The 24,444-nt window shown below is 38.2% G+C and overlaps 1 protein-coding gene across 1 annotated transcript in view; it reads left to right on the top strand.

The window, feature by feature from the left end:
• Positions 1 to 24,444, top strand: part of RBM39 (RNA binding motif protein 39) — a 27,213-nt gene that overhangs the window by 561 nt on the left and 2,208 nt on the right. Inside the window, exons 2-14 of the mRNA XM_026867213.1 lie at positions 3,127 to 3,321; positions 8,672 to 8,737; positions 8,850 to 8,900; positions 10,309 to 10,426; positions 11,043 to 11,195; positions 11,728 to 11,865; positions 13,433 to 13,498; positions 14,926 to 15,130; positions 15,306 to 15,383; positions 16,951 to 17,100; positions 21,004 to 21,036; positions 22,197 to 22,272; positions 22,436 to 22,541. Coding sequence (XP_026723014.1) covers positions 3,127 to 3,321; positions 8,672 to 8,737; positions 8,850 to 8,900; positions 10,309 to 10,426; positions 11,043 to 11,195; positions 11,728 to 11,865; positions 13,433 to 13,498; positions 14,926 to 15,130; positions 15,306 to 15,383; positions 16,951 to 17,100; positions 21,004 to 21,036; positions 22,197 to 22,272; positions 22,436 to 22,541 — 1,435 coding nt within the window. The remainder of the gene's footprint in view (positions 1 to 3,126; positions 3,322 to 8,671; positions 8,738 to 8,849; positions 8,901 to 10,308; positions 10,427 to 11,042; positions 11,196 to 11,727; positions 11,866 to 13,432; positions 13,499 to 14,925; positions 15,131 to 15,305; positions 15,384 to 16,950; positions 17,101 to 21,003; positions 21,037 to 22,196; positions 22,273 to 22,435; positions 22,542 to 24,444) is intronic.

Raw genomic sequence — 24,444 nt, forward strand, 5'->3', positions numbered from 1 at the left:
CCCCCCCCCCCCCAATTTGAAAACTTCTAAATTTTTTGTTACTAATATAAAATTCATAAAATGATACTGTAACCTCTTTAAGGAACCAGGGTATGAACACCTGCTGATGACCCAAACAGTCTGGAATCAAATCAGAAGTTTGAAGAAAAATGCCTTGCATAGAAGTCTCTGAAATGGAAGGCTTTTAAGTCTGTTAAATCCTTTACCTTCCTTATCACCAAATGATGCTTGTTAGTTGCTGTAGGAAGAATAATATTGATTTGATAGACAAGTGAACAGTAACCAGTGTGTTTGTGTAATACACACCTAACTGACCAAGTGAGCATGTACGCTCTTGTCATCTTCTGAAGTAGTACAGATGAAATGCTGTATGGATCCAAGGAACATTTCTTCCTAGGTATATAAATATTTGGCACATGAAAAGTCAAATTCCAACATCAGACTTAAATTGGAATTGAATAATCTAAAATTGATTATACCTTATATCTGTGTTCTAGACAATAATGTGAACATCATTATCATGCTAAATACTCAAGACTGCTAAAACCCCATCAAAAGCAGCTTCTCCCAATATTTTTAAGTTCTGAATTTCTATTGCTTTAAAGTATATACACGGCATGTAAAACACTGCTTTTATTTGGATGGCTAGTCTCAAAATACAAACTGGGATCTGAAAGAAAAGCAGCAGTGGTTTTAAAATTTTAGAATTGGTTCTGACCTTGGTTCATGGTATAATGATGAGAGTAATAGAATACTTCAGTTAATTTTCTTTAGTTGTTGTAACTTCAAGACTAAAGTAATGACATTTCTTATCTTTCTCTCCATGGTCCCATTTTCAAGTTGGACCTGTATGCACTGAGTTTGTGTTTATACTCAGAAAACGAGTAAATTCAAGTCTAGAAGAAAATCTTACTGTAAAATAGAAGAAAGTCGAGTTGTTTTGCTGCTATTAGTCGTGCAGTTTCACCTCTTTCTGCTTTACTAATTATACCCCTTGTGTCTGTTGAGAAATGTTGCTCTTGTGGTTTCCATTTCAGTTTTCAACTCCGCAATTGCTAGAAGCTTAGTTATTCTTGTACTGCAGTTCTGTGATAGTATGAAGCCTTTTTTGTTCCAGAGTTTTGATTTGATACAGCTGTTGTTCCCCATAATCTTTAAAGAACAAATCACCATTTTGTATGTGACTTGTGATAGTGTACTCTGTTGCTGAAGGTTAAGGTGTATATCAGCTTTACAAGGCTTCTTGCTTTGCTTATCAATTAAATTGCTTGAGGTGTCAGAATCTAGAGGATAGTCTTGATCTACTTCAATTGGACAATACTGAAAGAAGATTGAAAACTGTCATGACATCTGTAATCCACAACAAATATCAACAACTGAAAAATAACATTAGATTCAGTGTGCAGCTTTCAAAATTGTCCAATCATGCTAAATTTCTGTTTTAGAAAGTTAAGAATCTGCAATTTTACTACATGCTTATACTGTATGTCCAGTTTAATAATGTGATTGAAAGGCAGAACATGGATCTTAACTGTTAGGAGTCTGCATGCAAAAAGGGTTCAGCTCACAGTTGGATAGTGAATGGTTGCTCTCTTTACTGACAATATTAGCTGCAGTTATTAGTTAGTGGTACTGTCCAGTATACAGAGCTACAGGTAGTATTTTTCAGAGCTATTATGAGGGTTTTAATTTAGGGAGATACTGGTAAGTGATGGATCCTCGGAGAGACACTGCATGCCTGTGACAAACTGCATTACGATAGGAAGTGTGGTTAAGTGACGTTCATGTGGACCAGTCTGGATTTCTGGGTGGTGTCACCTCATCAGGGATGGTGAAGCTTCTGAATATCTGGTTTTGATACAGCAGCTTCTCCATCCATACAAAAAAATTAGAGAAACTGCTGGGGTATTTTAGATAAGCAGCCAATTAAAGGAAATATTCCAGTTTTTAAAACCAAATCACAAAATGTTTCTCTTGAGCGATAAATACAGTTTAAATGGGTCATCAGAGGTGGAGATAGAACAACAAAAGCTGCTAGTGATGGTTAGGCTCAGATATAATAGCTGAGAGATTTTTAATTTAGTAATTGAAACTAACTAGAAGTCTTACTTTCGATGGCCATGTATAAGCTAACAGGGCTGAACTTTTTTAGAAAGGGGAGGTGGCAACATACAGAGATCTAAGTGTGGGAGTGAACACTTTGAAAAAAGATGGTGTATATAATCAAAGTGCCCAAAAGGGGGAGAGGAAAAATTCGGAAATGAAGGATGTTTTGAATTTCTGAAGTTTAGCAGCTGTTGGTTATTCCCAAAACGTAGTTTGAGGTAAATTACTGTCTTAAATAATTGCTTGAGCACCTGTTCAATGTGTGTTTTATGTATACTTACCTATATATTTCAGAAACTAAGGAGACTCAAGTTTTTATAGTCTGAGACTGAGATAGGAAAAAAAAATTGTAAATAACACAGTAATCTGCCAAGAATGGAACAGTGGTTCACTGTTTTTCAAATATGAGGTATAATTGACTTACCGATTATTAAAGTTTTCATTTTCTTAGTAAATAGTTAAAATTATGAAGATCTGCAGTTTGCCCCAAACCTGTAAGAGCAGCAGACTTAGAAAAACAAGGGAGTTATGAGTGAGAGTAGCAAATAGGAGGTAAAATCTTAGCCAGTGTAGTGTGTTAAGACTGTTGGCAGGGAGTATCAAGAGAAAACAACTTGCCCTCAGACTTGTCTCTTCCTTTCTGTTTTTGTTGTGTTTTGGTTTATTTTTCTGTATAATATAATTTCATTTTAGCATCTTGATGGTGTATTTAATGTATGTTTGAAAGGCACATGAAGTACTGCATTTAGTATGTATTAGATTTAATGCAGGAAATATTTTTTCAGTCCTACTGTTCTTGGAAATGTGATTACAGAATTTAAAGTGCTTTGGAGCATGATAAATTTTAAAAGATTGCTGAGATGCGTAACTGCCCATTTAACAAAAGAAACTTGTATAAATAGCAACGGTTAGAAATTTTTTATCAATGTCTGTGACACCAGGTTAGCGGAACTGTGGAATGTGAGATAAATAATAACCCTGAACTACATGTGTAACCAAAGCTGTATTTGTGTCTCTCAGGAGAAAAAAGAGCAAGAGCCGAAGTCGAAGCCATGACAGGAAGAGGAGCAGAAGTAAGGAACGCAAACGGAGCCGAGATCGGGAAAGGAAGAAGAGCAGGAGCCGGGAAAGGAAACGGAGCAGAAGCAAAGAGCGCAGACGCAGCCGTTCTAGAAGTAGAGATCGCAGATTCAGAGGCCGCTATAGGAGTCCCTAGTAGGTTATTTATGTAGGGTTGCATGTGTGCTGCTGCTTTGTATGATGCGGAAGCTTAAAGTTTCACTCTCTGCTTTCTAAATCAGTTACTAATCTCAAAAAAGAAGCTGAGAGATTAAGGTTGAACAGTGTCAATAAATATGGAGTGAAAAAAGAGGAGGACATAACATACTTGGTTTCTCCTGCTAGTTTTCATTCTTACCCAAATGCAGAAAGATGTAAAAGCAAGTGAATGTGTACCACTGACTGGAAGGCAAAGTTTATTACAAAATTAAAATAACGAGCAAGTTTACTACATGTCCTAACTATCCAGCATATCAACCTGGCAATTATCTGTCAAAAAATGAATAGTAGTCTGTGACTTTGTTACGGACTCATAAAATGTGTAACTCAAAAAGTAGTAAAAAGTTTTTACGGGGTTACTGCTCTTAAATGGTTATGCAGAAACACTTCCTGTGTTTAGGCATCCAAACTGGAAGTGTCTTGTTTTAGTAATGCCCATGCGTTGCATATTTGCTTTTTCTCAAACTTGTTTAGAGGCTAATTCTTCAGTTCTTCTCAGACCTTTGGCTTGATAGAACTTCTGCTATAGCTAGTTCCCAACAGTTGTAAATCATTTCTCAATAACCATTTTTTCATCAGTATTTATTCTGTGTTTCTGCTGTTTTGTATTTCTGCCCTCCCATTTGCTCTCCATCACCTCTTTTTGCCTTCAAAGAAACAGAAAAACAGTGAGAACTGGGCTATATGCTTGGCTTTCATTGATTACCTGAGGCTGCTGTTTGTGTCTTCTTTTGTCTGGGTCTCATCTCAACTGTTGTCAAATCTCAGAATGCAAGATCATGTCAGGGGCAGGCATTTGGAAAGGATTTTTTTTTTTTTTAATCATGGCATGTAATGTCATCCGTGATGGAGAAATCTCTCTCAAGATGTTTGAGAACACGGTGTTTACCTCTGATAAATTGCAGGCTTGTACAGTTTTCTGCATATGAATGTTTTTCTAGGTGGCTGGGTCCCAATCCAGGGAACACATTCCTTTTGGTGCTCATGGAATACAGATGAAAAATGCCTGAGGTCTCAGGATCTCAACATCAAAGTCACCTAGATGTTGGCATTTTCGTATTGAAAACATACTGCAGCTCCTGGATCTTCTGAGATGCAGTGGCATCCTGTGCTTTCAACAGTCCTGTGTACTTGGGGATCATAGAGCGTAAGAGCTCTGATTATTACTTCGTCTCGAGTATCAAGCCTTTCAGAGCCTCTGTAAAGCTGCTCTGGGCACCTGTAAGATTGCAGTAGCAAGGTGGGTTGTGCCAGTGCCACTGTTGTGGCTCCAGATTGAGTCATGAACTGAGGACCTTCATCAAGATCTTCAGCCTTCTGTATGTGGAGCCTGCCAGTCTTTTCACCTCCAGTATCATGTCATCTCCAGAGCATGTCCTCCATCTTAACCTCTTGGTTGGGATCTGCCGCATTGGGAGGTTTTATCATTTGTTTCTTCCGTTGGCACGTGGTGCGAAGGTTCTTCACTTGGAGAAATTTGGGAGTTTGTGTTCTGGTCTTCCAAAAGAATTTCCTCAAGTAGAGGTTGAAAGTATGGATGTTACTACAGTAACCCATGTCTGTTCTAATGCATTGATAGGTTGCACCAGGAAGGTAAATGATTGCAAGAGGTATTTTCAGTTGTTATGATACTGTTCCATAGCTTTTCTGGGCAATTTGTCTGATATTGAGAAGACAGTGAACAAAAAAGTGTGATTATCTAGTATCCCCTCAGAATACAAGCTTGTGCTTATTGGTTTGGCAATGTTGTGTTCTTTGCTTCAGTTCTTGAATTAATGCTTTCATTTAACCAAGTAGAATTTTAGCATTTAAAATAGTTTAGTGCAGCACTGGTGTAGGGCAACTAGGTGCATTGTAAGGCAACTAGGTGCAGGTGACTGTTGGGTAGCCAGCAGTTGGCTGTTGTTCACTTGTAGGTCATGGATGACACTGTTGAAGTGATATACATGCTAATGTGATTCTGGATTTGTACTTTTGGCCTAGAAGTTGTGAAAGAGAAGGACCTCAGAAGATAGGAGAGTGAAGAATTCTTAATTTCTTGTTTAGGACTCTTTGAGGTAGATGTTCACCTCTAAAAGCTGTATAACAGATGCTGACTTTCAGGAAGACACAAGTTCTGGAGATGAAGCCTTCCACACCATCAGACTCCTTTGAATCAGATATCTTTGAATCTACAAAAAAGGTGCTTCCATATGAAGAAACCATCTCTGTAGCAGTTCCATCAGCTCAGAGTTTCACAAGTAACTGCCAGAATGCTCTCACTGGCTGGAGCATTTGAATCTGGATTCTCACCTTGTGGGGCTGTTCAGACAGTTCTGAGTTGGTGGTACTTCAGGCAGTGTTGTAGCTGGCTGCAACATTGAGTTCAAAATGCTTTGTAGCTTTATTTTTTTTTGAGTTTTATTTTTTACTCTTCTTTCTCCTTATGATCTTTCTTACTTGCTCTATTAAGGCCCCTTTTCAAGCCACTTTGTAAACCAAGATGTTTTTGCTGCCAGGGGTGATGTGGAAGCATCTCTGTAATAGTGAGAAGAGAAAGTCTAGTATAGGTAATTCTGAAGGAAGAGTGTGACAGAACCCGAGGACTTTGAATTTGTCAACTTTAAGCATGAGATAGTGATTAAACATTTTAATTTTCTAAGATTGGATGACTAGCTTGCATTGCTCAGTGTTCACAGGATTTTAAAGTGTTATTCTTCTCATTCTTGCCCCTTCTGCAGATACATTATTAGATCAGGAGAAAGAACTTCTTGCTTAGACATCTGTCTGACAAATACCAACTATTGCTAACATACAGTAGAAGGCACTTAGACTGTTCTGTTGCTATTATAAAATGAAGAATTTGGGCAAAGCTGTTGGGCAAACAGGGTTATTACATGAGGACTGAAAGTGCATCTTGATTCTCCTGGACTGTTAGCCCAAGCTTGCCTTGTCTGAGAATTTTGTTGGAGTCTTGTATATGACTGAGCAGGTGCAAGCTGATATTTTACTGTCTTCTGACCTGGCTGTTGTTCTTGGGCCATGTGGCATCACGTAGGTTTTGGAGAACATGTACCTATCTGTGCTTTGGCTGTACACAGTGCATTTGGCTGATGGAGAAGGTAACCCCTGGACATAAATTGCTTGTGACTTGATACTTCCATACATGATAGCAGGAACTGGGCAGCAATTGCAAAGAGTTCTTAGGCAATAGGAGGAAAGAAGAAAATTCCCCTGAGATCTAACAAACCTCCTTAAGAAAACCCAGAGAAATACATCCTGCAGAGTACTGTTGAAAAAGGATCCTCAGATGGTAACTTGCATCATCATCTTGCCGCAGGCAGCTTTTTGCTCAGTCCATTCCAGTGGTCTGTTACAGCTTTAGTTTGCTGTTTTTTTTTTTTTTTTTCCCTGGTTCTCCCATGTAGCCATATAAATAAGATACCACTTATTTATCGAGTGAAAATGGAAGAGATTTTTGGAGTTGTGGGGGGATGATTTTTTTTCTTGGGAGTTGTGTGTATTTGAAAACTCTTATTGTGTATCTTCTCAGGTTTTTTCATTAGGTTAGGACAAACACTTAAAACATTTCTTTCACCGTTTCCTTAAAAACTCATGGTCTTGATTATTGATCATCATTTAGTTGGTCTGCATGTTAGTATTCTGGAGTAACTAATTGGTTTGTCTTGCTGCATTTGAATTGAAATGGAGAGCACTGTGTTTTCAATCAGGACGTGTGTAAAGATGCAAGACAATCCCAGCTCTGATAAGCAGCCAGCCTCTGGAATTAGTACCAACATTCCAGGGGCAGCTTTTGGCAGTATGTGTCATAGGCACTGGGGAACCTGAACCATGCTCCCAGCAGGCATTTCTCTGAACTTGAGTAGGAAGTGGAGTAATTTATCTTAAGCAAAAAAAGTCTGGTTTTGATCAATAGTGATCTCATCTCAACATGTGCCTATTTTTAATGTCTTATTTTCTCTTAATAAGTAGTTTCTAAATGGTCTTTTTTTCTTTATTTTTTTCCAGTGTCATACAGGGCCATATTTCCCTTGCTTTAACCTGGCCAGCACGGTTTTGGATCTTGGCCCACTACTTCCACCTGTGTCATGACATCTTTAAAAATAGGCATTCTCCTCCTTGTTGTGGATGCTGAGTTTAACTCTAAGCATTACTGCTCCACTGAGTAGGAAGAAGACTTTTATCAGACCAGTTGGTTGGCTAAATGGATTTAGTGAAAGACTCCTTAATGTCGTCAGACTGCCGTGTCTTTCAGGGTGTTTTCACATCAATTTATAGCCACAGCAGAAAGAATTAATTCTGTGCCGATGGAACGACAAACCCCCTAGCATTCAGTCTGTGCAGCAGTGCCTCTGCCATTCAGTGGATATACAGGAAGAATGTTAACAGGTGTTGTTCTTTGCCTTGTATCTACAAGGAGATAAAATTCAGGGAGAACATGATAGGATGAATCTTACTGTTCATGTCACAATCTTTTACCTGTGCACAATAACTAGCAAGAGAACTTTGTTTAACATGGAAGCTATGGGCAAATTGCCGTTTGTTGTAACAGCCTCTGTGAAGCCTGGAGAACTAAAATTAGATTCAGCCAAGAGACTGGATTCCTTCTGTGGTGACATGTTTATATAAGGCTAACTGCTGGCTTATATGGTTCAGTGTTTTGATGTCCATTAAAAACTCCTAAGTAAAGGAAGCTATATTTACATATTCATAGCACTTTAGTGGCTAGAGCTGAGACATTAGTGAATATGTCCCTTGCATATGTCTGCAGGAAGCTACTGTGGTTTCCAGTTGCACCTTAAATTTCACTAAACTTTCAGTTTTAAAATGTTAAGCTTTAGCAGATAGTCTTGCCAGCACCAGTTTGCCCAAAACTCTGAGGCTGAGTTCCAGGCCATTAGGGTACTGCTTTGCAGTCATCAGTAGGTAGAATATGCAGGTGGACAAAAAAAACACATAAAGAAGATTACAACAGTAACTGTATCTCACAATATTTTGCACATACAAATGTGTCATATCTGGCTGGCTCATGATTCAGTCCTTCCTTGGAGTCCTGCATATTCTGGGGTTTTGTGATGCAGATGAAGCTGAGCAGGGAGCCTATTCTATGCCTTATGGTTTGGGGTGCTGCATGTAACTATGCATGTTATGGGTGCTGCTAATGGAAAGTGTTTATAAGTTCAGGTACAAGGGTGGGTGAGCACTTGCAGTGTAATGTGAGCACAGACAGGAAGTCTTGAATTCAGGTACTCTGGTGAGTAATGTCTGTCTTTGATTTTTGCTGTAGTTCTGGTCCAAAATTCAACAGTGCCATCAGAGGGAAGATTGGTCTGCCTCACAGCATCAAATTAAGGTTTCTGAGTTTTTTTTCTACTTTTTATTGTATCATTAATAGGTTTTGATTAAAATCAGACTGGTGTATTTGAAGGTTTTCTTACAATCTCTTTAATCTCTCTTTATAGCAGGCGACGCTCCAGAAGCAAAAGTCCCTTCAGAAAAGACAAGAGCCCTGTTAGGTAGGAATTTTCACACACATTTGGGTGGGTTTTTTGTGCAGTTGGAGTTGGAAGAGTAATGGTGAAACAATGCATGACTACTTGCGCTCCAGTTTATATTCACGAGTAATGTTGGAATTCATGCAGAAAGCCCACAACAGGAGAGCATTGAAAACATGTTGCTTTCTCCATGTCATAAACTGTGTCTCCCCCACCCACCCCCAGCAGTGTACAGTTTTAAATAATGTCAGTTTGCAAAGCATGTCTTGCTTTGCTTTTTGTGTTTCTGTGTTCTCAAATCTTTCTCCTGTTAATTGTGATTTAAGTTGGCTAGCTTTTCTGCTGAATCTTAATAATATTAAATACAGAATGAAAAAGTACTGCACAAGTGCTTCTTTTTCCTGTTCAGTGTATATGGATGTTATTTGTAGAGAAGCCAAGTACCACTGAAATCCAGGAGGTGCTTATCCATTCTTACGCTTCTCATTTAAGGGAATTGGATTTAGATAGCTGCTAATGAGCTTAGTCTCCAAATTAATGCAGTTAAATTTAACCAGTCTTGATTTGTTTTTTTTAATTATTAGCAAACTCTCACTGAGACAGTGTAGGGTTTTTTTTTATGTGTGTATTCTCAGTAATATTTAAAAAATACTTATAAAAATGTAAATACATATTACATGACTGAAAATTCAGTCCAGGCTCAGGCAAGCTAATTCTGTCCTGTACTTAAGTACAAGTCAGATATTATTTTTTTTTAGACTTGAAGCTTTAACACCTTAGAAGTGGTGCATCTAATTTCAGCTAACGGTTGGTATTGAAATAAAATTAATTCAGTGCTTCTGGTGTCAAGGATGAGAGTAATTATTCACTATTCATACTTTCTTATGACTTAGCTGAATCTAAAATGAAGACTTGGAATTCTGTTTGTATAGATGTTAGTATTGTTTATGCAGTGGCTGTCATGACTCCAAAGTGACTGGGTAGATGTTGCTTTGCGAACTAAAATCTTACCAAAAAAATCTGTATTACTTGTCTGAGAGTCCAGACAGCTAGCCTTTGCTAATTAATCCCATTTTCCTTTGTTTTCCTGGCCTTTCATCTTTTTGACTGCAGGCTCAATAGTGCTACTGTTACCTGTTCTGGACAGTAGCAAATGACATCCTTGTTTGATTGAGGCTTCTGTACTTAAAATACAATTTTATATATTTATAGTTGAAACAGGATGTTTAGTCATGTTAAAATAGTAAATTGTATTATTATCATATTAATACTAGGTATTTGGTTCTGAACCCTGCCATTTTTAATACTGTGAATGGTTTTCTTTCCCCATCAGACTATGAAGTACTGATACTTTTAAATTCCATGCATGGTTCAGAGGTGAGTTACCTTATTTTGGATTATTTTTCTAAGTGAACTTTCCTCTTTTCAGAGAACCTATTGATAATCTTACCCCTGAAGAGAGGGATGCTCGAACAGTATTTTGCATGCAGCTGGCTGCAAGAATTCGACCGAGAGACCTGGAAGAATTTTTCTCTACAGTAGGGAAGGTAATTAATTGTGATGTTAAAATATTACTGAATACTTGCTCAAGCTGTCCTAGTACAGGATTGATACTCTGTAGAATTGTAAGCAAGTGGCTTTCTGGAACTTCCTGTACAGGTGGAATGGGGGATGAATGATCAGCCAATTCTTAAAGGGTCTGAGCATGAAAACAATTTACTAGGAATTAATTGATAAGCATGTGATCTGATGCAAAACATAGCAATACAATTCTGATTCAAACAACTGCATTTCTCAAACTTTGTCTTTTGCAGATAGGTCTGCAGTTATAGTGTAATTTAAAAATTCATTTAACTTTTAATTTTGAAAACTTTTTTGTTCCATCAGCTGTAAGGTCCTGGCTTAAAGCATTACAGTGCTGCAAGTATTCTGTTGCCCCTGTTCCTGTAGCATACTACGTTTGTCTTTGAATGTCAGCTCTTAATGCTAGCTTCCCTCTGGGACATGTTTATTAAGATAGGTTTGTGCTACTCAAGTTTTGTAGAATAATTACAAAGCCGCTGGCTTGGCAAATAATTGTCTGGCTCTTAATACCTTTCTGAGAAATGGACTGCATTAGTTTTTTCTGTTATCTCTAACAGTATTTCTGTACTTGTCTTTCAGGTTCGTGACGTTCGAATGATTTCAGATAGAAATTCCAGGCGCTCAAAGGGAATTGCTTATGTAGAATTTGTTGATGTTAGTTCAGTGCCTCTGGCAATAGGACTAACTGGACAGAGAGTCTTGGGTGTACCAATCATAGTACAAGCATCACAGGTAAGGAGTTGTAAATGTCATTTTTGTTCCTGTTGAGTAGTGCCTCTTTTATCTTGCTGGAAAACTGTTTGAAAAGTTGGTTACCACTGAACATTTGGAAAACCTTAACAAGACTGATAATTTAAGCTAATTATAAAGGGACCTTTGTTTACCATAGTTGACAGGCAAATCAAAGTGATTTAAATGCATTTTGAAAACACAGATGTTAAGAAAGTAGTAATAATGAAACTGTAATAGTGTTACAGAATTGTAGTATATATTATGTATGCTTTCCAGCATAGGTAAAAAGTAAAGTGTTCATTTACTGGATACAAGCCACAATTCTGCATGAAGTTGTTCAGTTTGAGGGCTTTTGGAAGCTTTGTATACTTGATTGTGGTCTTGGATTTTGTAGATTTTAAGTTAAGTCTGATGGATAGTGTGCAGATTATAAAACAGCTTGTATTTTTTATTGAATCTGATAGATTTATAGTGCTTATGTTAGGGGTTTTATTAAATTCTTACGGAAGGTGAGTTTTTCTTTTTCCCTTAGGCAGAGAAAAACAGAGCAGCAGCAATGGCAAATAACTTGCAGAAGGGCAGTGCTGGTCCTATGAGGCTCTATGTGGGATCACTACACTTCAACATAACTGAAGATATGCTTCGAGGAATTTTTGAGCCATTTGGCAGGGTAAAGTTTAATTTGGCTTGTGTTGCAGTAGTTTATTTGAAAAAGATTGGTTGTGGAGTGCTTGCAGGTTCTGGAAATAATTCAACTTCACACCTGCAAAACATTGGTTTCTTTTTCTCACTCTTCTGTGACTGTACACCCACGAGGCTTCAGTTCCATAGTATTTCAGAACAAATCAGAACCTTGACTTGTGATGTGATCCAGTGATTTTTAAATGGCAGGTCTTATGAAGGAAAGGTGAGAATTCAGTGAATACCTAAAATTACAAAACAAAACACAAACAAACCCCCAAAGTCCGTATGTTCTATCCTGCTTTTGCAGCTTGTAAACATCTCTCCCCAATCTCCCTGTGATTGTGAGTCCTATATCACAGGTTAAAAGCACAAAGCACAGAATTGGGTCAGAGTTATGTTCACTGTGACTGTAGTAGTTTCATCTGTTTCTAAGGATTTGTTTTAAGTTTTGGCTCATGTTGCTACCTTGAACTAGTGGTATGTCATGTACAGGTCTGACACAGGCCCCTTTTCACTCCTCATCATTGGGCTCTGGTTTGCAACATGGTAATAGGGTTTTGTAGAGAGAGTTGCAGAAGTGAGCAGATTGAAACTGATGTTTACGGTGGAGTTACAATAAATATTAGCCCTACTGTCCTAACTAAGGTAACTTGGGTATATCATTATTAGATAGGGGGAGAAAGTAGTATACTTAATATGCTGTTAATAGAAAAAAGTAAAAATTACCAAGTCCATTGCTGGTTTTTCATACTATCTTTGGTTATTAATCCTGCCTCATACATACTGTAACAGTGCTTTTTAGATGCTTTTTTCAGATTCAGTATGTGTATGCCTTTAATTCTGTTGTGCAAAAGCCTGGAAAATTGCATCAGTTTATTAAATATTAATGCGCATGGCTGTTCTTGGTTTGTTTTTTCTTGAGGTCTGGCAGTAGGATTAACGTAGTTTAGGAGGCTTACTGTAGAGCTGTGAAGGTTTTTCTTTCTGATTCCATATACTCCCATCGTAAACTCAGTTTCTCCTCTTACTTCTGTGTTGCTCTCTCTTCCCAAACTTTTTATGGCTTATGGATGACTTGCTATGTTTTAAATTCAGTATCTGTAAACTTCTAGGAGTTCCCATATGCCAAGAATTATTTAAAATATGCACCTTTTTCTTAAAGTCCCTTGTCAAAGTCATGCAAACTGCTTTTCGTACCTTACTGTTAAATGGAGATTCTCAGTATATGAGATTCTATGACTGCAGTGTTTCAGTTAGGATTTGATGATGTCTGCATGCTCTTTGCTAGAATTTTGTGTCAGGACCAAGCCTCTGCCTGTAGCTGGACTCAAAAGTGATGTACAATTTATGCTTTATGTTTACCTGCTTCTGGTTTAGTATCAAAATACTTACCTAGCTGCTTGTATACTAATTTTGACTTGAAGGACTGAGAAACTGATTTTAAAAAAAATTTCTATATGTATATTTGGCAGGGTTGTATTCAGGTTTTGTTGTGCTATCTTGTGTCTTGTTCCAAAATGTCTAATAATAAACAGCTTTATTCTTATTTTTAGATTGAAAGCATTCAGCTGATGATGGATAGTGAAACTGGACGCTCAAAAGGATATGGATTTATTACGGTATGACTGGAGTTGCCGGACGACTTAGACATTTCTGAGTATAACCTACCCATGAAGTAGTATAGGTTACTCACCAGTCTGTTAAGTCTCATCTTAGAAATGTCATATTGCAGGACATACAACACCAGCCTTTTCCTTTGTGCCAGTTCTCTGTGGGTATTGTGGGTCCTGTGAAAATGATTGAATTTGAGATTTTTAAGGGAAATAAGTTTCAGAGGTTAAAACTTTCAGTTGAAAACATCTTTCCTCATGCCCCTTGGACACATGATTTTGTGAACTTGGGTTTCTTGATTGACCTGGCAATTTGTCAGGGGGAAAGAAAGTCTCAGCTGGGACATCTGGCACTTGGTGACAAGTGAAACCAGGCTAACTATATGCCTAATATTTGATGGTTTTAACACTGACAGAATATTAGTATATTTAATTTGATGTACAGCAGAACATCTGTTAAATAGCCAGTAACTGCATGGCAGTTAAATGTGAAATGCTGGGGTTTCAACCCCAAGCCCCAAATTAAGGTTGACATGTGGGTGATTCCCACAGTCCTTCACAAAGCGGGGGTGAGTTTGCCTTTAGGCTTCCCTCCAGGGTGGGCCGGCCTGGCAGGGAGAGCCATTGGGTAAAGGAGCCCCAGGTGTCTGCAGTAAGTAACCCAAGGTCAGGTGTCCCACTTGGGGATAAAAGCTGGGACCACTTGCAGGCAGGGGCAGTGTCTGTCTGTGAGGTGGATGCCCTGTGCAGAGTTCCCTGTTGGGGAAGGACCTCCCGCCTCCCTGGGACTATGCTCCAGTCAGGTCTGGCCTTTGTAAACGTGGGCTGTGCAGAGAGTCAGTGTGTGGCTTCCTTGGTCTTATGTATTTGGCTTGTTGACTCGGTTGTCTCCTGGGAGACTGCATTTCACCATTTATTCAACCCATTGTTGGTCGTGTGGTGTTGTTGGGGTCAGTGGGATTGATATCTATTATGTATAATCTTACTGACTTGTTTGTACCCCCAGCGCTCACCCATGTACTGACCCTTTTGTATCAAGTACAATTTGGTTATTGGTTCATCTTTATGCTGGCTGTGTCCTTTATGCTAGGCCTAATAATTGGCAAAACACAAGGTTACAAAGGAAGTGACTGTCGTTATTGGAAAGTGTTGAAAGGGAACTGCAGCTGTGACTTCTGTTGATTGCAATATCTAGATGCTCTAGCTTTGACAGTAATTTAAATATATTATTTTCTAAATATGAGAAAGTAAATATCCAATCTTGTGTGTCTTCAGTTTAAATTGAAAATACAGAGCACATTTAGGTTAGCTTGTAACTACCTTTACCTTAAATCTAGTGTTTCTCATGTTTATGTAACTGTGGATATTACATACAATAGAAGTGGTTTTGAATCCTGTAGGCAGAATTACTGAATTTTTATTTTTCCAATCTACAGTTCTCAGATTCTGAGTGTGCCAAAAAGGCCTTGGAACAACTTAATGGATTTGAGCTGGCTGGTAGGCCAATGAAAGTTGGACATGTAACTGAGCGCACTGATGCTTCCAGTGCTAGTTCATTTTTGGACAGTGATGAGTTGGAACGGACTGGAATTGACTTGGGAACAACTGGTCGCCTTCAGTTGATGGCAAGACTTGCAGAAGGTACGTGTGATGATAGTAGGCAGAGTGTGAAAATACAGAATTTGAGTTAATACACCTCACAGAATATCATGCTGAAAGTATGGAATGGTATTTTTAAGCTTTTGACAACAGTAAGACTGCATCCCTAAGTAAGTGAAAAGTGCTTGCTACAGGGTATGTTCATATTTTGCTCTAGGTACTGGTTTGCAGATTCCCCCAGCTGCACAGCAGGCTCTGCAGATGAGCGGGTCTTTGGCATTTGGAGCTGTGGCAGGTAAGAAATGATGACCTATTTATTCTTCAAAAATACTTCATGCTTTATAATTTTGAGACAAGGTACTTAACTATGATTTGTGGTCTTTTAAGATGAGTTTTTTAAAACATGCAAATCCGTGAGCAAATACACAGTGACAGTATGTAACAGCTTTGAGTGTGATTAATTTTGTGTTATTTTTGGCAACTCTGTTGTAATTTAATTCATCCGAGTCTTCATCTCTTTATTATTCCCTGTGCTAATGGGGACTTTTATGTTCTAATGCAGTGTAAATGTTGACTGTTTAAAATGGCAGGCTTATAATTGGAAGGGGATTGACCCTTCTGAAAAAACAGAGCTGTACCAGGGCCAAGAAGATTATTAGGACTTTATGGGGAACATGGCAACTAAGACTACAGTAGTGTTAGGTTTTACACAGTGTTTGTCCTGGTGAGAAAGGACACTGTCAAGGAATGTGTATGTTACTTGGAATTGTCTATAGTTTGTGTGTTCTGCAAGGGGGTATGTTGAAGTGTTACCGAGACTTCAGTCTGTTGCAAGAGGGAATGAGGCTGAGGATATGATTGCTGCTAGTTCATAGCTGGCCTAAACAACACACTGTCCAAGAGGGCTTCATACCTAGAGCAATGAGTAACCTCCTGCAGGAGATGAGCAATTTGTAGAGTGGAATTTCTTTTTGTTATTTTTTATTAATACAAGAACAAAGGGGCTGAATTGTCGTGGCAGTAGAAAAGGCTCGAATGTCACAAATGACTAGATGCTGGAATGTGTGAGAAGTGTTGTAAAGCAACAAAGAATAGGTGGCATTGTTTTATTTGTCTTCCAGCAGACTTTGTGACAGAAGTGATTCAGACTTAAGGTAGACCTGAATCATGTTACTGAAATCTAGGTTTTAAGAGCACACACATGAAACTGGACAGTTGCTAAAAGAGTATAATAGGGTCTTTGTATAGCTATACCCTTGGAAGGAAAAGGAACTGGCTAGTGAAATTACAGCATGGGTTGAGGAATTAGGTCTTTTCCTATTCAAGAAAAGAAAGAAGACAACACAGTGGCAAGGAAAAAGCATATCTTAGTCCAGAAAGAGAAGGACAGGTAAAACACTGAAATTAGATCACCTTTAATGTAGGTGATAAAGTGGTATGACAGTCTTGCTTGAAAGTGGGTGTAGTCAGTGAGAAATGATAGAAATATTTTTTTAAAAAATACCAAGTCTTTCCCCACCCCCATATTTGAAAAAAACAAAGAAATCCAAACTTCCCAAATGGGGAACATGGCTGAAAATGCTTGACACAGCTGAACTGTTGGGATAGCGTAGAACTGGTGAGACATTGCTGTGGAGGAATAAATGATAAGGCTGAATATAGGTTTTTGAAGAATGTGCATGTTGAATAACTGTAGAAATAAAAGTAGTAGGAGCAGCATTGTTTATTCCACTTGTATTGTACAAAAGGAATAATGCAGAAGTAACTTAGTAAACAGCTTTATCTTTTTCCAACCATAGAGTCATGAGCTATCCCCAAAGTGAGATTTGGTTATGGATTAAAGATCTCTTTACTCTTGTTAGAGAAAATTACTACCAGGAATTATGTCATTATGGGAGACTTTAACTTCCCTGATACAGATTGGAGAAGAATTGCTAGTAATAATGGTGGGGCCCAGATATTCCTGGATGTGGTATCCGACAAATTTCTTCATCAAACACTCACTGACTCATGAAGAGGGGATGCTATTTTAAACTCAATTTGGTAAGTAATGAAGATGTTATGGATGAGAATAGAAATGACCATTGACTTGAGGGATCATTAGTTGCTCAAGTTTAAATGGAAGGATAGACAAAGCAGGTCTGTAAATAAGGCTTCTGATTTCAAAAGCAGTGGTTGAAGAAACAAGGTAATAAAGTCATCTGGTCTAAGCAACTTGGATGTTTGCACAGGCAGGATGTAAAAAGTTTCTTCAGTTCCAAATTGTTAATGCTGTATTGGATCTGTATTCTGCAGAAAGAAGAAACAGTCCTGTTAGAAATGGGCTCCACACCAGCCTGGGTGATTAACTATTTCAAAAGAAAGAGCAAATAAGCATTCTTCATAGGCTCTGAAGAATAGGAAAAAGAACTGATAAGAAACCAGTATTTTTAGTTTGGGAAATGGATAAAATGAGAATTACCTGCTAACAGTCAGATTGAGTTAGACCTTGTAAAAGCATAGATGAATATTTACCAACTTGTGAAGAGGGAAAAAGTGGGGGGAAAAAAAAAAAGAAAAAAAAGAGGCAGGGCTGATGTTGAAGGAAAAGTTACTTCCAGGATGTTTCAAAATAATCTCATTGTCTCAGTTTGTAGTGGGAACACTGGTCATAAAGTTTGGAATTTGAGGAGGATAAGCTAGGAATATGGATTTAAAAAAAATTATAACGTAGAAGCAAAGGCAAGAGCTGAAGAGACTTAGTTCAGAGTAGTAAGAAAACACATCACATTAATACATGAAATACAATGTCTGATATCTGGTATTATCAATAAATATTTTAAGTCTGTGAGATGGATATGGATAGGGAGGAGGGAGAGTATAGGGAGGAGGGAGAGTATCTAATTCTAGATTACCTACACTTGAAGAATGTAATCTGGCTGGTTTCCAGTCATGTTACCTGACTTCACTTCCCTCCCTTCAAAAGTCATACTAAAGAGGGGTAAACTGGAGAATATTATTAAAGTGTGACATACTTTCAGAGGAACTACATTAAGACTTAACAGTCTTAGATTAAAACTGACCTTCCTAGACAGAGAAGCAGTAGTAGAACTCTGAACTTCTGAGCTGTGTCCTTTGGAAGTTTAGAGGAGTAATACAGGAAGTACAAGATGTGTAAAGAAGATGGCTCAAATAAAGAGGCATTTTGTTGTTGTTGTTGTTGAAAGCTGGGAAAGTTAGAGGCTGTTGTTGAAGCCAAAGTTCAGGTGTTGGGCTGATCTTGTTTAATATTTATATGAATAACTGGTCAAGAGTAGGAGTGAGGTAAGTAAATACGTGTAGAGGTGGTGTCAGTGGTTTCTTGGGGTGTTGTACATTGTTCACCTGTTCATGATTGAAACAAATTCTAGTTGTATAGCCTGGGAGCTCAGAAGTAAAAGATGGCCAAGGAGGAGGAAAATATTTAAGAACTCCAGTTTATCAGTGAATGAGTATGAACTGTCAGTGTGATGCATTTTTGAAAGGGCATCTGTGTTCCTAGAGGTATCATACTTGACCATGAGAGATGTAACGTGTACACATGAACACTTCTGGTCACCTGTGTTCAAGATGGGTTGAATCAAGCTAAAATAGGGAAGCTAAAGAATTTGTTTTATGGGGGACCTGAGAACTTGGACGTTATTCCCACAGAGAAAAAGCCAGCAGGAGAAGGATTGAAGCTAAACAGTTGTAGCTGTGTACTTTTCTATTCTCCAGTAAATTCCATCTAAAAATAACCATGAGGTTATAGAGCATACTTCTAGTGCTTTGTGGGACAAAATATCCTTTGCTTTTGGGAAGGAACTATCTGTTTATGAAAAAGATTGAGATAGTCTGTTGCAGTAGAGGAACAAATAGGTGTTCTTAGCCAGGACGTCGATTTGATCTGCTATTCTGTTGTAAGCAATTACTTAGAAAACTGGAGAATACTTGGCAGGCTTTTGCTTATTTAAAGATAGCTGTTTCACAGAATGCTTTGGTAGATATTTCTGTATTTCTGCTTTCTCTGTACTAAGCATGTACTTGTTAGTTATGCTGAACTTGCTGCTTTCATAGATCATGTATCATAGATCATATATCCAGAACATACTGAAAAAGTTACTTTGATCATAACTTGACGGATGTATTAATTTTATTTTCCACATAATATTTAAATTTGCATGTAGGGAAGAATAAGAGTTGATAATGAAGAGTGACAACGAATTTCTAAATTCAGAGTGAATTTAAAAGTGAGAAGGATTCTTCAGTCAAGACCAACAAGAAGGTTCAGTTGGTTGATGAAAGATTTGGTGGGCAGGGGATTACGGTTCAGAGGTGGTAGATAATTAACCTATGAAATGTGTTGCCAAAAGATACTGTTAGCTGATCTTCCTGTGTTTAGAATAGATTTGATTCTTGTTCCTAGACAGAATTTGAACTGGTGATCTGTGTCCATTTGCCACATGTGGTGCAGGTGGCCTGGAGCATTTGGCTTCAGAGCCCCAGGCTGATGGGCGCCTGGAGAGTTCAGCTGCTCATGATGAGTGTGTGCAGTTGTGTCAGAATTGCAGAGGGAGAAGTCTCTGTCCTCATCTAGAGAGATTTAGGAGATCTGGGGTTTTACTATTTTTTAAAACATACTTGTTTACAAAAGCTTTTGCACAGTAAATAACTAGGTAATACTTACAGATTTGGCCAAATCCATGTATTTTCTGCAGAGAATACAGGCCAAGATAGTCCTTTCCCATTATGGTATTTCTCTATGGAGTTGAGGATTTCCTTGTGTTCCAGATCTAGATGGAAAACATGCTAAGCACAGTCAGTTCTTATTACAGTTCAGGCCTCAGAGCTTACTCCTTCCATCTCTTACTCTTCAATATGGTTCCCAGTATGTGTTCTATTATGGAAGTCACTTTGGAAGGCACTTGAGGGAGATACTTGGCTTCAGGGCTCTCACTGCCCAATACTTTGAGCAAAAAAATTCCCTCGTGTCAGTCCCCCAGTATTGTAGAGGAAGATTTATTAGAAAAGGAAAAAGTATGTTGATATTATATATACTTTCAGGTATTTCCAAGTAAGCTTGGAAGCTTACTTGGGGGTCCATCGCTTCATTGCTTTCTAAACAAGTGATTTAATATGATGATTTTAGTCTTCTAACTCCTTGTGTTCGTGTGAATTAAATTTGAACGTAAGTGAAGAGGCTTGTGTTCACATTTCTTGCACTCTGATTTAAAGATGTCAAGTTGGAGTCATATACTCAAAAGTGCTTAGAAAGTCTGCATTTGTCTGTTCCCATTACTTCACATGGGGATGTCTATATATTGTCAAACAAGTAATTAGTGTTTTCTTGGCAAATGAAATGTACTGAACGCTTGAAAATGTTTGAATTTGAAAAATAGAGTAACTTGTGTCATTGTGACACATGAAAAGAGAGCAGGTGAAATACCATGTTACTCTACTTGAAATTAAATTTGATAACTGCTTTCAGAATGTTGCATTTGGATAACTGTGTCCTTAAATGCTTTCTATTAGTAAAGATGCTAAACATCTAATGCCTGTAAGAATTGCTTTATTTTCTCATGGAACAAAATAATGTCTTACAAAGTTCAAGTGCAGCAAAGGCAAGGTAGAAACAATACATTGAATTAAAGGACATGGTCATGTCTTTCCTTTTAAGGTATTGTTTCTTTTTGAAATATGTTTACCTTTGTAGAATCTCTTATCAAGTATGGAATGTTCTAGCGGAAAAGGTGAAATTAGTGAAACTACTCACAACTAGAGAGGAACAGTGAGAATAGGTTGAGGTACTTGAACAAGCTCTTAACCACAAAAATACAACCTGTCTGGCAGGTAATGGTACAATAATGCTAGCAAGCATACTGATTAACTTCTGTTTTGGGTTTGTTTTTTTTTTTTAGATTTACAAACGAGACTATCTCAGCAGAATGAAGGTAAACTAGCATTTGATATAAATTGTCACCAGTAGGTTTTGTTGCAGATACCTGTAAGTGAAATGCTTCTGGTGTAGAGTTTGCCAACAGCCTGAGAAATTATATTGTATTAGTGTCTTTTATGTTTGTAGGAATCATACTATCTATTGGTTATTGACGGAAAATAACAGAATGTATTTTAAACACTTTGCCTTTTCTTAGTAGCATTTCCTCAGTGTTGGTAACATTTCTCAGCCATATGTTAATCCTAGAAAATGTGTGGGTTTGTGGTTTTGTTTGTGGGTTTGGGTGTGGTTGGGCGTGGAGTTTTTTTTCTGCATTAGGCATAGGGACTAGAGGGACCATTTGAGAATCAGGAGTTTGGGGTTCCTGTCCCTGGGTTGGTCACTGTCTTACTTGTGCAGCCCTTAATGTCTGTGTATGTAGAGAGAAGGTGGCTGTTAGTTAAATTAACAGCAGCTTACAGCCTAGGGAAAGGGCAGCTTATAAGACAGTGCTTATTTTTAATAAGATGTACTGTGATGAGCAACAATAAACGACAAGTAATAATTTCATAGTTACTGGGAAAGAGTCTAGATCTATTCTACAGTTACAATGTGTATAATTTTAGATGTCAGATACTTCCTACGTTATGTGTTTCCAAGGAACAAAAGTACAGATACACTTTTTTGAAGGGTAATTCAATGTGCTTAAAATATATTTTGAGAAATCTCAAAGATACGTCTGTCACTTCCTGTGAAGTCAGATGGGGTGGTGCTACTCCATCCTGAGCTGCTGCTTGGCTTCCATGAGGAGAAAAAAATTAAAAGGTGCTGCTGGCATACAAATTAGGCAGAATTTTTAGATGCATGTGGGGATGCATATATCTGCATTTAAATGTTTAAATTGACAATGCCAAAACCTACGTACGGAGTTACCTTTTCACTTTTCAGTTTCAGTTATAGTGCATCTGTGCTATTTTTGGTATCAATCAATTTAAAATTTCTCTATCATAGTGTCTAGTTACAATTTTGCTTTTTTGCCTTCAACTTTCTGTTTAGTTAGAGCTGTTGCTACTATTGCTGAACGTCAGGATTTTAAAGAATAGATAGAAGATACTCAGTTTGGAGCAATGCATAGTGTGTTCTTAGCCTTTTTACTGTTTCTTTCCATTACAACAGTTCTGGCTGCAGCTGCTTCTGTACAACCACTTGCAACACAGTGCTTCCAGCTTTCCAACATGTTTAATCCTCAAACGTAAGTGATTTATTATTGGCTGGTTTTGTTTAGCATTTGTTGGAGACTTTAACATCTGGGAAAGGAATCAGAATGTTGCAGAGGTTTTTCTGATGGGTTTTGTGGTGGATTTTGTCCAAGTGATAACAGTTCCATCTCTGTCCTGTTCTTCCACCCCCTACAGTGAAGAAGAAGCTGGCTGGGACACAGAAATTAAAGATGATGTGATTGAGGAATGTAACAAACATGGAGGAGTTATCCACATCTATGTAGACAAAAACTCAGCTCAGGTATGCCTGGTTACAAGGAGAGACTGAGTGGATCTTAGGAGTTTTGTTGCTTTGTAGTATATAGAGCGAACGTTATAAATAATATTGGCTTTTTCCTAAACTGAATCTAAATTTCTGGAAGTTATTTTGCAGTTTTTGCAGGATGTAGGTTGTCCCCTCCTGTTTTGAGTTATTGTCTGTAACTTGAATGCAGTTTTCTGGTGCTGCAGTCCACTCTTAGATTTACACAGCTGAAGTTACTGTGTAAATACAGGCTGAAGAGTAGTGACCTCTTTAATTCTGGCATTTGGCTTTTCCCTTAGAAAAATATGTGCATATCCCAAAAGCCAGGGTCTTACACTTTCCTGTGTTTCTAGAGAGTACAGGCTTTAGCATGAGGGACACCCTGCTCCGGCAGATTGAAAATGTGCAGTTAAACGTGTGCCTCATCCCGTGCTTGGAAACAGTTGTGTTCACTAGCAATGTTAAAGGCTTGCAGTGGGCAGTAGGAGCACGTAGATTTATAACAGAGGAGAAGAAAAAGGGCTACTGATGCAGATTTAGTTACAGGTTAATGCCTGCTTTGAGGGACTCTCAGCCTGCATCTTAAAAAGGCTAGTAATACTTTTTTTTATTCTGTGTTCACTTTGTTTACACAATCCCCAGACTGCTTATCTTTTCTCCTGCATTTTAGCTCTTAAAATATAAACTGTGGAAGGTCTGTAAAGAGATGGGCCTTCTTGAACCTGTTTTATATAGGATTCACAGCTCAAACTGAAGTACAGTTTTCAGATGCTCACATAGTCAAATTAATTTCTGACTGTCAGACCCTGGAAGCAGCCTCATGTCTTCCCTTCTGTTGTGTGTGGCTGAAATCTACACTACTGCCACTGTCACTATTGCTTAGATGGAATTGTGGTGCCCTGGTAATGCACTTGGCACTCAGAAACCTTTGTTATAATTTGCTGCTTCTTCAGAAGACTGTTGTCACTTGAAACCCTTTCATGGGGATTACTGAGATGTGAAATTAGAGGTGATCTTCAGCCTGCTACATAAACCAACATACTCTTCCCTAGCACATTTTTAATCTTCAAGATCACTGGTATGTTGGACTTCTGGGCCTATGGGAGGTATAATAGAAACCTTTCCCACAATATGTTAGGCTATTACTATCTTAGAGGAAACCATGTCCTTTGACAGATAGGGGAAAACAAAACAAAACAAATCCCAAAAACAAACAAACAAAAAAAGCCCAACACACAAACCCCCAGAAAAACACCACCCTCAAACGCAGCAGCCCTCAACTGTACCTCACGTAAGTTTGAGCACATGGAGCTGCAAATCTGCTTCACGTTTGCAAGTAGATTTAAAATAAAAAACATGAGTTAGCTTTGTTATGTGAAATCCACTTAGTCACAGTAGCAGTGATAACCTAGAAGTAAAATACCCACTGATATTTAAAAATACTGTGTTTGAATGTAAGTTTCCACTGCTATTCTGTTTTCCAGGCTTAGATTCTGGTCATGTTATCTTTTAAGTGTTTTCATCTCCCATCTTTTTAGGGCTCTCTCCCAGACAACTAGACTTCCCATGCTAAGGGCTGTCAGTAATCAGCCATGAAGATGTGATTTGTTGTGGGTGAAAAGATTGCAGTCCCAGCTAAATGTGTGGTCTCATGTACCACACCAGTCTACACTGGTGTGTTAAGGAAAACTAAGGCTTTATGTTGTTGTATCTTATTTCACCATTTAAGCAGCTGGGATGCCTGTGCAGGAGGAGGCTGAGAACAGAACTGTGCATGTGAATTGCTTAGTGCCTTCAACATCAGCCCCTGTTTCATCTCCTGTTTCTAACCAGTTCGAATTACTGATGCTTTATGAAAAAACAGGTTGCATAGGTGGATGGTTAGTGGGCTGTCTCTTAT

This window comes from Athene cunicularia, unplaced genomic scaffold, assembly GCF_003259725.1.
Source record: "Athene cunicularia isolate RWA unplaced genomic scaffold, athCun1 SCF_2, whole genome shotgun sequence".
Taxonomy (NCBI): Eukaryota; Metazoa; Chordata; class Aves; order Strigiformes; family Strigidae; genus Athene; species Athene cunicularia.